At 42.6% G+C, this 14,225-nt stretch overlaps 1 protein-coding gene across 1 annotated transcript in view; it reads left to right on the forward strand.

The window, feature by feature from the left end:
• LOC134579202 (transmembrane protein 178B-like) overlaps positions 1-5,741 on the forward strand; it is a 31,623-nt gene extending 25,882 nt beyond the window's left edge. Inside the window, exon 4 of the mRNA XM_063438409.1 lies at positions 3,754-5,741. Coding sequence (XP_063294479.1) covers positions 3,754-3,998 — 245 coding nt within the window. The 3' untranslated portion in view covers positions 3,999-5,741. The remainder of the gene's footprint in view (positions 1-3,753) is intronic.
• Positions 5,742-14,225: the final 8,484 nt, after the last annotated feature.

Consider the following 14,225-nt stretch of genomic DNA (forward strand, 5'->3'; position numbering starts at 1 on the left):
ATTGGTTTAAATTAGTTTTTTATATTTATTACCCAGTGGTACATACTGAGAAATGTACTTTCCTAATATTTTTTGGGGATGATATTACGTTTATCCACAGGTTTTTTTTCTTTTCACTAAGGAGTTTATGCCAGTCAATATGTTGTAAAGCTGCCCTTATCTTATTGAAATTGGCATTTTTAAAATTATATGTTTTAGTATACCCCAGTTTTTTAAAGTTTATTTCATAAGACACCATATTGTGATCACCATTTCCCAAGTGTTCCCTACTTGAATGTTGGTCAAAAGATCAACATTGTTTGTTATAACCAGATCCAGACAAGCGTCCATTCTAGTTGGTGCTTGTCCCAGTTGTGACAGTATGGTGCCATTCAACATGTTTAAAAACCTGATTCCCATTGCTGAACTACCAGGCCCTCTGTCCCAATTTATGTCCATGTAATTAAAATCTCCAATAATTAACGTGTTACCCAGATGTGCAGCTTTCCCAATTTGCTCTAAGACCTGTTCTCCCTCCATCAACATTACCATTAGGTGGTTTATAACATATTCCAACCAATAGTTTATTTTCTTTTACCCAAAGCATCTATCTACCCATAAAGCTTCCACGTTTTCCTTGTCACATTCCACTTGCTTGAGATTTGGCTTTAACTCATGGTTGACATACAAACATACCTCACCACCTTTCTTGTTTTTTTATCTTTCCTGAATTATGTGTAACCATTTATTTACGTTAACTGCCCAGTTACGTGTTTCATCCCACCATGTTTCAGTTATGCCTATTATGTCATATTGCTTGGGGTATGCTACTGCCTCTAGTTCCCCCATTTTGTTCTTTAGGCTCCTTATATTTGTAAAAATGCATTAAATATCACCATGAGTCCCTTGTACTTAATGTGAATTTTCATTACTATTACATACCTCCTCTGTTCTGAGCTTGTCCCTCCTCCCATCTTCACACCTCTTGAGTTGAGCTAAAGCCCATCTCCTTAAGTCCAATCCCCGTTATGTAGATTGCTATGATCCTCCCTCCCTCCCTCCCCACCACTAGTTTAAAATCTCCTCCAACCGTCTAGCCATCCTGTCCCCCAGCACTGCAGACCTTCTTCTGTTTAGGTGCTTCCATCACAGCTACAAAGATTGTCCTGAAGCAAAAAAATCAGCCAAGTGCTCTAAAAACCCAAAGCCCCCCTTCCTGCACCATGACATTAGGTAGAGCAGCATTTTATTTAAATTGTTTGGGGGGTGGGCTAATTCTTAGTGTTGGTGAGTGTATATAAAGCTCAATTTTATTATTAATTGTAGAATACCAGCACATTACACATTGTTTTAAGAGCGTTCAAACCGTGAATGGTGAATAATAAACTTGTTTAGTTAATCAGCAGTAAAATTAGGGGGCAGAGAGATTGCCAGGTGTATACAATTATATAGCTAGTATCCGTTGGGGGGTGGCTGTAGAATTGGGAGGTGAAAGTAGGCAACGCAGACCTTTCAAGTACAAGCTGAGTGGGGCAAAACAGAGGGTGACGGCTACACCACATTATAAAATGTTTGTACCTCTTGGATATCTCCGTTTAAACAACCACTCTCAAAATCTCATCCAACTAATCATCATGCAGTGCTTACTGGACATCTATACATTGTCTTCCCCCAATAGAACTAATGGATTTTATAAGTGTTTTTGTTTTAAACTGCATTTCTCATAAGGCCCAGTCAACCTAAAGGCTGTTTGGGCATTGTGGAAAATGTATTTAAAAAAAAAAAAAAAAAAAAGATGGTAACAAGGGGTAACCATCTATAACATAAGCAAGGGGGAAACCGAGAACTTCATATCCCAGAGAACCTAGAGTTTCTTTACCATAGGTAGGACTATAAGAAGATCTAATTTAAAGGAAAGTATGATAAGCTATTGCTAGGCAATATGAGCAGGATAGAAGGTGTAACCTGTTTTACCACAGGTATAGTGCTGGTAGCTTACCAATCTCTAGTCCTCCTCTGAGATATTACTGTATATTGTCAGGGTTTTGTCAATGGAGAGCTTGAGATAATCATGGTTTTCAGAGTATATTTTGGGTTTTTCAGTGAGGGGAAAAAAGTATTTGATCCCCTGCTGATTTTGAACATTTGCCCACTGACAAAGAAATGATCAGTCTAGAATTTTAATGGTAGGTGTATTTTAACAGTGAGAGACAGAATAATAAAAATAAAAAAAACGCATGTCAAAAAAGTTATAAATTGATTTGCATGTCAATGAGTGAAATATGTATTTGATCACCTATCAATCAATAAGATTTCTGGCTCCCATGTCTTTTTTGTACAGGTAACGAGCTGAGATTAGGAGCACTCTCTTAAACTGAGTGCTTCTAATCTCAGCTCATTACCTGTACAAAAGACACCTGTTCACAGAAGCAATTAATCAATCAGATTCCAAACTCTCCACCATGACCAAGACCAAAGAGCTGTCCAAGGATGTTGGGGACAAGATTGTAGACCTACACAAGGCTGGAATGGGCTACAAGACCATCGCCAAGCAACTTGATGAGAAGGTGACAACAGTTGGTGCGATTATTCGCAAATGGAAGAAACACAAAATAACTGTCAGTCTCCCTTGGTCTGGTGCTCCATGCAAGATCTCACCTCGTGGAGTTTCAATGATCATGAGAATGGTGAGGAATCAGCCCAGAGCTACACGGGAGGATCTTGTTAATGATCTCAATGCAGCTGGGACTATATTCACCCAAAAAACAATTGGTAACACACTATGCCGTGAAGAACTGAAATGCTGCAGTGCCCGCAAGGTACCCCTGCTCAAGTGTACACATGTACAGGCCCGTCTGTAGTTTGCCAATGAACATCTGAATGATTCAGAGGAAAACTGGGGGAAAGTGTTGTGGTCAGATGAGAACAAAATAAAGTTATTTGGCATCAACTCAACTCGCCGTGTTTGAAGGAGGAGGAAGGAGGAGGAAGGCCATCCCCTCCGTCAAACATGGAGGTGGAAACAGTATCCTTTGGGGGTGTTTTTCTGCTAAGGGGACAGGACAACTGCACTGCATCAAAGGGACGATGGACAAGGCCATGTACCGCCAAATCTTGGGTGAGAACCTCCTTCCATCAGCCAGGGCATTGAAAATGGGTCGTGGATGGGTATTCCAGCTAGACCCAAAACACACAGCCAAGGCAACAAAGGAGTGGCTCAAGGAGAATCACATTAAGGTCCTGGAGTGGCCTAGCCAGTCTGCAGACCTTAATCCCATAGAAAATCTGTGAAGGGAGCTGAAGGTTCGAGTTGCCAAACATCCGCTTCGAAACCTTAATGACTTGGAAAGGATCTGCAAAGAGGAGTGAGACATAATCCCTCCTGAGATGTGTGCAAATCTGGTGGCCAACTACAAGAAACTTCTGACCTCTGATTGCCAACAAGGGTTATGCCACCAAGTACTAAGTTGCAGGGGTCAAATACTTATTTCACTTATTGACATGCAAATCATTTTATAACTTTTTTGACATGCGTTTTTCTGGATTTTGTTTTTGTTATTCTGTCTCTCACTGATAAAATACACCTACCAGTAAAATTATAGACTGATCGTTTCTTTGTCAGTGGGCAAATGTTCAAAATCAGCAGGGGATCAAATACATTTTTCCAACACTGTAGATGAGGCTGGGCATTTCTTTAAAATGTTTTTTCAGTTCTTTCGAAGATGCATTGGTCTCTAAATACTGATAGTCTCTTCTTTTTTTTTTCCTTTTCAGGAACTTGCTGCATTATCTCCCTGTGCACCTGTGTAGCAGGAATAAATTTCGAGCTTTCTCGCTACCCCCGCTCCGTATATGGATTACCTGAAGACATCAGCCATGGGTACGGGTGGTCCATGTTTTGTGCTTGGGGAGGCCTGGGACTGACCCTTCTGTCTGGGTTTCTTTGCACTCTGGCCCCATCACTCAGTGCTTCCCAGTCTGCTGTACACAAACCTCGACAAGAGAATGGGGCAGTGTGATCTATGGGAGAAGAAAAGAAGTTGACCACCCCATCAATCCCAAGAGGGGACAAATTAAAATAAACACTCACCAGACTGAGGCACTCGTGTCCTGTTGAGGAAGTTGTTCTGTTCAGCCTGTTTGTTTGGTCTTGTGAAAAAAAAAATTGCAGAAGTTGGAACCTCGTGTTAGCCAGGTGACTTGTGCAACAGTACCGATGGCACATGATGCTTGTCCAGGAGGGACTATGGAACTCCATTGGAATTGTAACAATCTCCAGAAGACATTTAAGTTTAAAGCTCCTAGATGAGAGATGCCCATGCCCAATATTGTGGGGCACGCAGGCAATAAAATCAGGAGTACACAATTTTCTCCAAAGGTTGTCCCATGTTGGTCTGCTAGACAAGCTTCTAAGCTTGTTTTACAAAGAAAGACTGATGGGTGTGCAGCTGCAGCCAGTCATTGGCACAATGGTTCAGTATTTGAGAATTTTGTATACATATTATATAAATATATATATATATATATATAGAAAGGCAGGTAACTGATTTTTACATGTTTTAATACAGTCTAAAAAAAACCGCCTTACACATCATTATACAGTTCCCTCTTCAGAAACAGAAAAAAAATCAGTATCAACTCTACACTCTCCCCTCCCCTCCCTGAGTTTAGTGCCTTGGCACACAGCAGGAGTCAGGTCATCATTAGACCCAGTCCAACCTCCTGCAGTGCCTCCTAGTAGGCAGTAGAAGCCTACCAAGCTCAGGCTCCACCAGAGGTCCTTCAAAGATCAGCAAGGTCGTTAAAGTGGGTTCCACCGGCTGTATATGGCCATGGTCCTTTTGAGGGATGGGAGTTTGTGACGTACGGGTGGGAAGAGGGAATTTTGTGGTTAGAGAGAACCTTTTTTTGAAGGTGATGTCGTTGTACATGTGGTTTCATCACATCTTATAAAAGCACATGATTTTTTTAAAATTATTTTAATTTATTTATTTTAGGGGCAGGGGATGGATTTTCCCTCTCTGTCTGCAGAACATATTAAAAGTGCTGTTTTGTATCCATTTCAGGCACAATAAAGTCCACTGGGAAACCGGTGCCAATTAAGTGTTTAGATCCCCGACGAGGGGTGAAATAAATCATACTTACTGACTGAGACTGACCTCTTTGTGTCTCAAGGGGCATGAGAGCAGCAGTCTGCAGCCATCATGGACAAGCGGGATATTGAATGTGGTGGTATATGTGGCCCAGTTAAATCTATTTACCTGTTTGTCCCTGCCCTAGTAACTGGGCTTATAATGTGACACAAAGCTGAATGTGTAGAACTCTAGAATTAAAGCGATTTTTCTTTCATTTGTTTTTTTTATTTATTTATTAAATTTACATTCAGAAAACTGCCTATAGTCTGATTTTTGTATTGTGTGGAAAGTGATGGAATTTGTGAAAAACTATTTCACTTCTGCCTGGTGCATTTGTTGTTCAATGCATATAAATCCACTCAAATGACTTAAAAGGACACCCCATGAAACCAATATATATTGGGGTTTTTTTTTATGCTAATTTGTACTTGTTAATTTTGCACCCTAAGCCCAGTTTTTTATTACACAGTGTTTACGTTTTTGCCGGAGGTTTCGTTCATCAGACCTCTTCCGTTAACAAAAAAGGCTTTCAGTTTAACCACAACCACCATAAACCTTTGTAACACCCTTAAATGGGGTCTGTCACTGCTCTGGAATTCACACCATTGAATAAAACTTTCAAAACCACCTATAACTTGCGTTAACCTTTTTTTCACTTGATTCATTTGATATTAAATATTTTGGCAAATCGTGTCGTAAACCAACTCGGAAAAGGAAAAGGCGGGTCAAACCTTGCAAAGGAAAAGGAGAAAAGGAAACGTTTTTTGTTACTTTATTTTGTTACTTTGCGGACTGCAAGGTGCAACAGACAGAGCATAAAACAATAATTGAGCTACGAAGGGAGCTAAGATGGAGGCACCCAGTTGCAGGATAAAGAGGTGAGGATTCTTAATTTAATTTTTGAAACCTCACAAATGCACATTTGTCGAAATATGGAGATAAGTAAAAATGTTTAAAATCCTGGGAAGTGACATTACCCCTTTAAATCCCTGCTTATGAGATAAATCTCGGCAATGCTGTAGAATGTATAAGCAGCAGCTCCTGGTCTGGTGAGAGCTCATTACAATCCTGCAGAGAGACAGCAGTTTTGCAGGAACATCAAATGCTCCTTTTAATTTTTTTATTAATGTGCACTGTCTAATCAATGCATAGAAAAATAAATGGGTCAAATTGTCATGTCATGTGTCCTTAAGGGGTTAATCCCTTTATAAAGTTTCCAGGTTGGATACGTTTCTATCCATTAGATGTAAATAAATGAATGGGTAGAAATTCTAGACTTGTGCACAAATCCCATTTGCTGTGCTGAATGAATCAAATGCCTTTTAATCACTGGACAAACAAAACAATTCGTTCGTGATTTGCTGACAATGGCAATTTGTTTGACCATTTGTGCACAAGTCTTAATTATCTCCCTCAAAACATGTTCAAACATTTGGGAGGGACAATTGAAAAATAAAATGTGACCTAGACATGAACAATATTCACGAAGAAAAATAAATAAATATCTAATAAAATACATAATTTATTGGGATTTATTCGCTAAACACAGAACTATAGAAAGAAAAAAATTAAAATGGAATTGTACAATTTAGACACAAATAGCCCAGGTGGAGAGGTTTTCCATATCACATTTTGCAATTCAGTTTTAGACTAGCTAAAATTCATTGTTCAGTGACAAAAATTACCAAAGCTTTGCTCACTTGAATTTAACAGGAGAATTGTATTTTTTAGACCAATGCACCTAAGCTGGAAAAACTATCCAACTTTTTTTTTTCTTTTTCCTATTTGTCATGTCTTCCCTTTCAGTTTAATGAATAAAACCATAAATGCAATAAGACATAAACAAGTTAATAGAGCTTCAATAAACACTTTAGTCACGAAAACAACTTTTTCTTATTGAAGTAGTTTTGGTGTATAGATCATGTGTCTGTAATCTCACTGCTAAATTCTCTGCTGTTTAGGAGTTAAATCACTTTATTTATACAGCTCTAGTTACACCTCCTTGCATGTTACTTGCACAGCCTTCCTAAACACTTCCTGTAAATGAGATCTAATTTTTACACTTCCTTTACTGCACAGTCTGTTTAATTGATCATTTCTTATCTCCTGCTTTGTTAATTGCTTGTTAGACTCTGCAGTAGCCTCCTGTATGGAATTAAAGTTGAATTTAAAGAGCAGGTTAACAATTTAAAAAAAAAAATTAAGTTAATTTCTGATTTAGTTTTCATGCAGGCTGTGTCAGTCACAGCCAGGGGAGGGGTGTCTAGGGCTGCATCAACAGGAACAAACGTGATTTAGCTCCTACAAGGCAGAGAATTGAGCAGTGAGACCTCAGAGGCGATCTATAGATAAAAAAATGTTGTTTTGGTAACTAAGGTGTCCCTTTCAGTAAAAGAGGTATACCACAAATAGAACATCATCTTTTTATGGTCATCCCTTTACTTATTTCCTCTCCAAAATGTTTTCGAAACAGGTGTGTTATGTGTAAAAAGTTTTACAGGATTGTTTACGGACAGGGTTATCTGCTAAAGTGAGAATACAAGTTGAATTCCAAATAGCAGAGCTGGAAAATTCAGCTGTACTTTCAGTATGGCTACTCTGACTTTAAATTCACTTTGAACTCTCACTTCGAATTGACATCTGTATATTGGCACCCATTTGAACCTGGGTACTTTACGGTCCTGGGCCTGCTATCTATCCAAGTTCCTAGTCCTTGGAATTATTCTAGTCCTGGCTTGTCTGCAGCACTGGGGGCTTGACTTTGTCTATTGCTGTGCTTCACCTGACTCTGATCAGTCACCAGCTGGGTATATAAGCACTGCCTCGCCCTGGGAACATTGTCAAGTCTTTGATCCTGTTGTGTGTGTTTAGCTCCTGTGTTCCAGTCTATTGATCTTCAACTCCATATTGACCCTGGCTTCTGACTTTGTTAATCCTGACCTCTGGCATCCTTTGACCTTGACTATCCTGCTGCTTATGTCCTTGTCGGTACTGCATTGGAATCCTTTCCTGTACAGCCCTGTGCACAGATTGACAGTCCAGGTGGCTTCTTATCTGGTCACCTTGGACTGTGTCTATCTACAAGGGTGAGCAAACAAATCTGCGCTAAAGACTCCCACCTCAGGTAAGACCCTGACAAAAGACTTGATCATCACGGAGTCCGCAGAAATGTGCAAGCAGCTTACCCAGCAAGTGTCCTGCCTGGCCCAGACTGTTTCGGAGTTGCAGCGAGAAGTCGTGATCCTTAAAAGCACAGTACGCCCAGCCCCGGAACCTGCTTATTCTAAGCTATTCGTTATCATGCCTGAGAGATTTGATGGTAGCCGCATGTCCTTGACAGTTGGGAATCCTTCACAACTGCTATGGAGTCGCAATGCAAGACCTTTAGTAAGACCACTGTGCCAAAGTCTGCTCCACGTACTACAGGATCTCAAATTCATAGAAACAGAGATCCAGTACCTACATGACACCCTTGTGTTGATTTCTTATAATTCAGTTCCTAGGAGAAAATCAAGAGGCAACCAATATTCCTCTCGACCCTGAAGAACCTATGGAAATAGAACTCGTCCAATTCAAAGTGCCGCGTGAGGAAAGAGACCGGAGGAGAAGCCATGGCCTGTTTTTTTACTGTGGAGAAAAAGGGCATTTTATCACACTTTGCTCTGTTCATCCTCCAAGGCCTCCAGCTCTCCGACTGGCTGCTACCTTTCTACGTCCTATAAGAAGCCATCATGCCTGCCCATGCTTGGCCTCCGTCTCCTGCATCTGCTCCTGAAGTTACTTCCAGTAAAACCATCACTACATACTGCCAGCCCAAAGAAGAGCTTCCTTTGGGATGTGCTTTTGCTTCTAAAGGTACTATAGTCCGTACAGAGGATTTACAAAAGTTTGAAGACATTGTTAGCTGCGAACACCGCTCCTGCTGAGGTACTAGAAGTACTTACCACCTACACCCAGATCTTTGAAGACCTTGACTGTTCTCCAGCCGTACCAGAAGCTGGTACTAAGGAGTCCCACGCTTAAAAGGGACACACTCGGGATTTTGACTGCAAGGACTTTCTTTCTTGATTCGGAAAGTGAAACTGACTGAGGTGTGCTGCTATTATGAAGAGCCTGTTCACGCCCGGAGGGCATTCTTAAAGGGGGGGTCCTGTCATGGTTCTCACCATGACATCCAGATAGCCAGAAGTGCCCAATAGGGGATTTCAACCTGGGTACTTTGCGGTCCTGGGCCTTCTATCTACCTTTGAGCCACAGCAGTTCCTAGTCCTTGGAATCATTCTAGTCCTCTTTATCCCTGGCTTGTCTGTCGTACTGGGGGCTGTACTTCGTCTATTGCTGTGCTTCACCTGCCTCTGATCAGTCATCAGCTGGGTATATAAGCATTGCCTCACCCTGGGAACTTTATCAAGTCTTTGATCCTGTTGTGTGTGTTTAGCTCCTGTGTTCCAGTCTCTTGATCTTCAACTCCATATTGACCCTGGCTTCTGTCTTCGTTAATCCTGATCTCTGGCATCCTTTGACTTTGGCTATCCCTCGACTATCCTGCTGTTTGTGTCCTTGTCGGTACTGCACTGGAATCCTTTCCTGCACAGCCCCTGTGCACAGATTCACAGTCCAGGTGGCTTCTTATCTGGTCACCTTGGATTGTGTCTATCTACAAGGGTGAGCAAATATCTCTGCGCTACAGATTCCCACCTCATGTAAGACCCTAACACTGAACAACAAAGAATTGCAGCAAACAAATCCAAATGGCTAGATTTGGGCCAAAATGGCTAATTTATGGCAGTTATTGAACATTTTTTCAGGTCAGCTATTATTTTATCAAACAAATCCAAATGGCTAGATTTGGGCCAAAATGGCTAAATTATGGAAGTTATTGAACATTTTTTCAGGTCCGCCTTAATTTCACCAGATTTCAATTTGCCACAAGTTGGAGTTTAGGGAAGAACTGAATACTCCTTATTAAAATTTAATGAAGTTTAAAAAAAAAAAAAAAATTATATTTTGTCACTTTCTCAGCCCAGTCCCCAAAGACCACATGCCAGCATGAAGTATCCTGCTTATTGAGCTTTTCTTTGTTCCGCCTACACTTGCTGTCATAACTGGAGTGGGTTATTGAGATCCTTAGGGAAGATTGTTGGGGCAGGGAGTCATTCTTCTAAGTCTTGCCCATACTGGGTCTAATATTACTGAGGTGCTTGTTTCAGTCACAAACATTCTATTCTTGTGCTGTCTTAAAGGAACACTCATGCTTTTGTGAATGCAAAGCATTGCTTTCCACTTTGAGCGAGCACTCAAAACAAGAAAGAGCAGCCTTGTGGATGGCACTTTAAGTTGTTTATAAATCTGATGTCTCTTTAAATCATAATTTTTATAAAATAATTGAAAGAGAAGGCTATGCTCTCCCCCTGGAGCTACTCGGGATACTGGGAAGGGAGCAAGTAATACTCCATCTCCTCCTGGATCTCACTCAGCTGCTGGGGAGCGGTGCGGGTGGCATCCGCGGACCATTTGCCCGCGACCCCACTGCCATCATGTGTTTGGGCCCTATGAGGCTGCTAGAGTTCCTACACAAGGGTGGGCAGAGTCCAGCAGCACTGTGCCCTGAGCCTCTACTCCTATTTCCTTCTGGGGCCCTGCACGGCTGCCATGGCCCAGCTTAGGTACCAGGGGTGGCCATAGGCTACCTGCCTTCTACCCAGAGGCTCGCGCCTCCACACTAAACTGCCTTCTGGACCCTGCAAAACGTCTAGGGTCATGAACCAGGGCAAGGAGAGTGCAGGCTGCTCTGTGCTTGGATGCAGATGCATCCTGAAGGGAAGGGGTAGCGGCGGCCGTAGTCTCGCCGGCTACCCGCTGACCAGACCATAACAGGTCGCTGGGGTCAGCCTCAGGAAGAGTCGGAGGAGCCAACCCTTCCACTTGCAGGGTGCCCGTGGCAACCTAAGTCTCATTCACGACACCCTCAGTTCCAAGGGTTAAGTGCTGCTGGGAAGTGAGACCAGATGTCTCTAATCCCGATAATTCACACTGTCGCTGGGGGATGAGTCCGGTTGTCTCCGCCCCCTGGACCTCACACAGCCACTGGGGAATGAGACCGGTTGTCTCCGTTCCCTGGACCTCACACTGCTGCTGGGGAGGAAGGACGGAACGCTTCTCTCCCTGGACCATACAGTGCCGCTGGGGCACGAGAGTGGTTGGCCTCCGTTCCCGGGACCTCACACTGCTGCTAGGGAGTGAGGCCAACTTTCTCCACTCCCAGTGGTGCGTGCTGCTGTACCGAGTCTAGTGGTCTTGCTGCAGTTCCCATTCCACCATGACCAGACAGGTGATATCTGACCCCAGCCCCGTAGTATCAGGGTGCTCCAGTGCATCCATTCGGTATTCCCAGATGTCCCCAAACCAAGATTCCTCTGTGATACCGACCTCACTGTCCTCCTGTAATGCCTCCCATAGCAGACCAGGACTGTTGTAGTCGTCCCCCTCTGGCGTATCACAGTCAGCCATCCACGTCCTTGACCAAGTGCCACTATAACGCCCGGTATGCCTCATCCAGCCAAAGTTCTGGCCTGACCAGGCGCTGGTGTTCCATGACCCACTCTTCCAGGGGCTGCTTTCCTAGGAAAGGCATCCTCTGCATCACTTGTGGCCAGCCCTAGAGAGATTATAGCTGCTAGCCAGTGATACAGTCGCTTGTAGAAGGGTAACATCACCCAAACACTAGTCGAGATTTAGCTCCGCGGGCCTCAGTTCACCCTTTACTATCAGATGTACAGAGCTCGAGAAATCACCCTAGTTTAACCCCTTAAGAACCAAACTTCTGGAATAAGAGGGAATCATGACATGTCACACATGTTATGTGTCCTTAAGGGTTAAAGACTTCTCCAAACTTCTAGCCATTCTCACCCCTGCACAAAAGACGGCAATCCATCACAATTATAAAGATATAGCCAAGTGCAAAATCTGGCCAGTGCTCTAAAAACCCCAAACCTCCTTCCTACACAAAGATTTCAGTCAAACATTGACCTCTCTAATCTCCTGCGGCTTTGCACGCATGTCACATGTATTATCTCAGAACATACCACCTTGGAGGTCCTCATCATAAGTTTGCTACCTATTTTCCTGAACTCATTTTTTAAAAGAACACTATAAGGTCAGGAATACAATGATGATCTCAGCCAATCCAATACTTTACTCAATGCATCTTTATGGGGAAAGTTCAGTGCCTCCATGCATGTTGTGCAGCACTGAGCCAAGAAGCACCTTTGGTGGCCGTCTGAGTGACTGTCATTGTCTCTAATCAGTAATATAAGCACTGGCTTTTCTCTGTGGACTGAGGCCCAGGTGGGTGCTGACCGTTCTCCAAACCGGGTCCAGAGCTGATGTGCTACCATGTCTTCCTGACCTGCCTCCTTGCTTTCAGTACCGCAGCATTGAAAATCCGAGCAGGCCTCGGGTCGAGAGCTTGTTCAGCAGGTAAGTCTATACACTTTAGGCCAGAACTGCGACCACCATCTTATAACACAAGCTTTTGGCCCTGCAGATTTTACAGCTTGTCTCTGTTGTCCACTTTTGATGATGTTCTAAACACTGTGGGGCTCAAACTCTTACTTTTATATAGGTGAAAATTAAAAATAAATAAAATAAAAAAATACTCCCATTAACTAACTCCAGCTGAAAAGTGCATTCAGAGATGCTGGACCCAAAAGAAAGGAAAGAGCATCCAAATTCGACATTTGAACAGCTGCATCACGTTCTGTATCAATTTAACAGATTTACTATAATATACACACACACACACACACACACACACACACTCTCTCTAGCATCCCTTAAAACTAAAGGCAAAAAAATATAAAAAATGAATATGGAGTCTGAGCACAACGCAGCGTTTTCAATGTCAATCCTCAAAACACAGATGTTTAATTGGCACACATGCATCTGTCAAAGGCACAGTTCAGTCGGTTAATCTTTACTCATAAGGAGAGATGGAAATCTCTGCACAGTTGGGGTAAATTAAATTAAATCTGAAGAGCCTAGGGTGCCATCTTACCTTAGGCTCCCTATTCAAAAAATAGTGAAAAAGATACACAGTGTAATGTAATTGATAGGAGGGGGAGGGAGAGTTTTGACACTGTAGGCACCCAGAACACTTCATCTCATTGAAATTGTGGGGGTGCAGTGTCCCTGTCCCCTTAACCCTGCAATCTAAAAACACTACTACATCTAAAACAGTTTAGAAAAACTGCAATGCTTATATTGAAGGGTTAAGACTGCCTCTATTTACATGGAGTTTACCTCTGGAATGACGCTGCACATCCTTGCACTATTCATGAACACTTCCACTATCTTCAATTCCCCTATGGGAAAGCATGGATTCAATGTTTTCCCATGGGGAAGGCCTAATGCAAACGCGGCGTATGCACCTTAGGTTCCCCGTCAGCGCTGATGTTGGAGGAGCCAATGCAGTTAGGTACGTGTTCAAAGGGTTTTTAACCTATATACTGCTGTGGGGCAAAGGGACACTAGTGTTAGAAATACAGCATTGTATTCCTAACATTCTACCATTGTCAGGAGTGTTTAAGATGTTAAATTACAAATGGGTGAGTGGGGGGTGGAGAAAGACAACATTGTTAAAATAGTCTATGGTACGGTAAAATGTAATTAACCCCTTAAGGACACATGACATGTGTGACATGTCATGATTCCCTTTTATTCCAGAAGTTTGGTCCTTAAGGGGTTAATAAGGGCAGAATCTCTTAATTACAAACTAATATCAATGTTTCAAAGAGGGAAAGGACCTAAATTGTTTCATCAATTTAATTTGTTAAAGGATCACTATAGTGTCAGGAAAACAAATCTGTTTTCCTGACACTATAGTACCCTGAGGGTGCCCCCATCCTCAGGGTCCACCTCCAGTGGTGCTGAAGGGGTTAAAATCCCTTCAGTTATACACCTCCTCCCCCGCCGTCAGCAGAGCGGAATGCGCAGCAGTTCCGCGCGCGCAAAGTGTCCATAGGAAAGCATTTTTCCAATGCTTTCCTATGGACGCTCTGCGTGATGGAGGCATAATATGCCTCCAGCGTCTCAGATGCACCTCTAGTGGCT

This window comes from Pelobates fuscus, chromosome 12, assembly GCF_036172605.1.
Source record: "Pelobates fuscus isolate aPelFus1 chromosome 12, aPelFus1.pri, whole genome shotgun sequence".
NCBI lineage: Eukaryota > Metazoa > Chordata > Amphibia > Anura > Pelobatidae > Pelobates > Pelobates fuscus.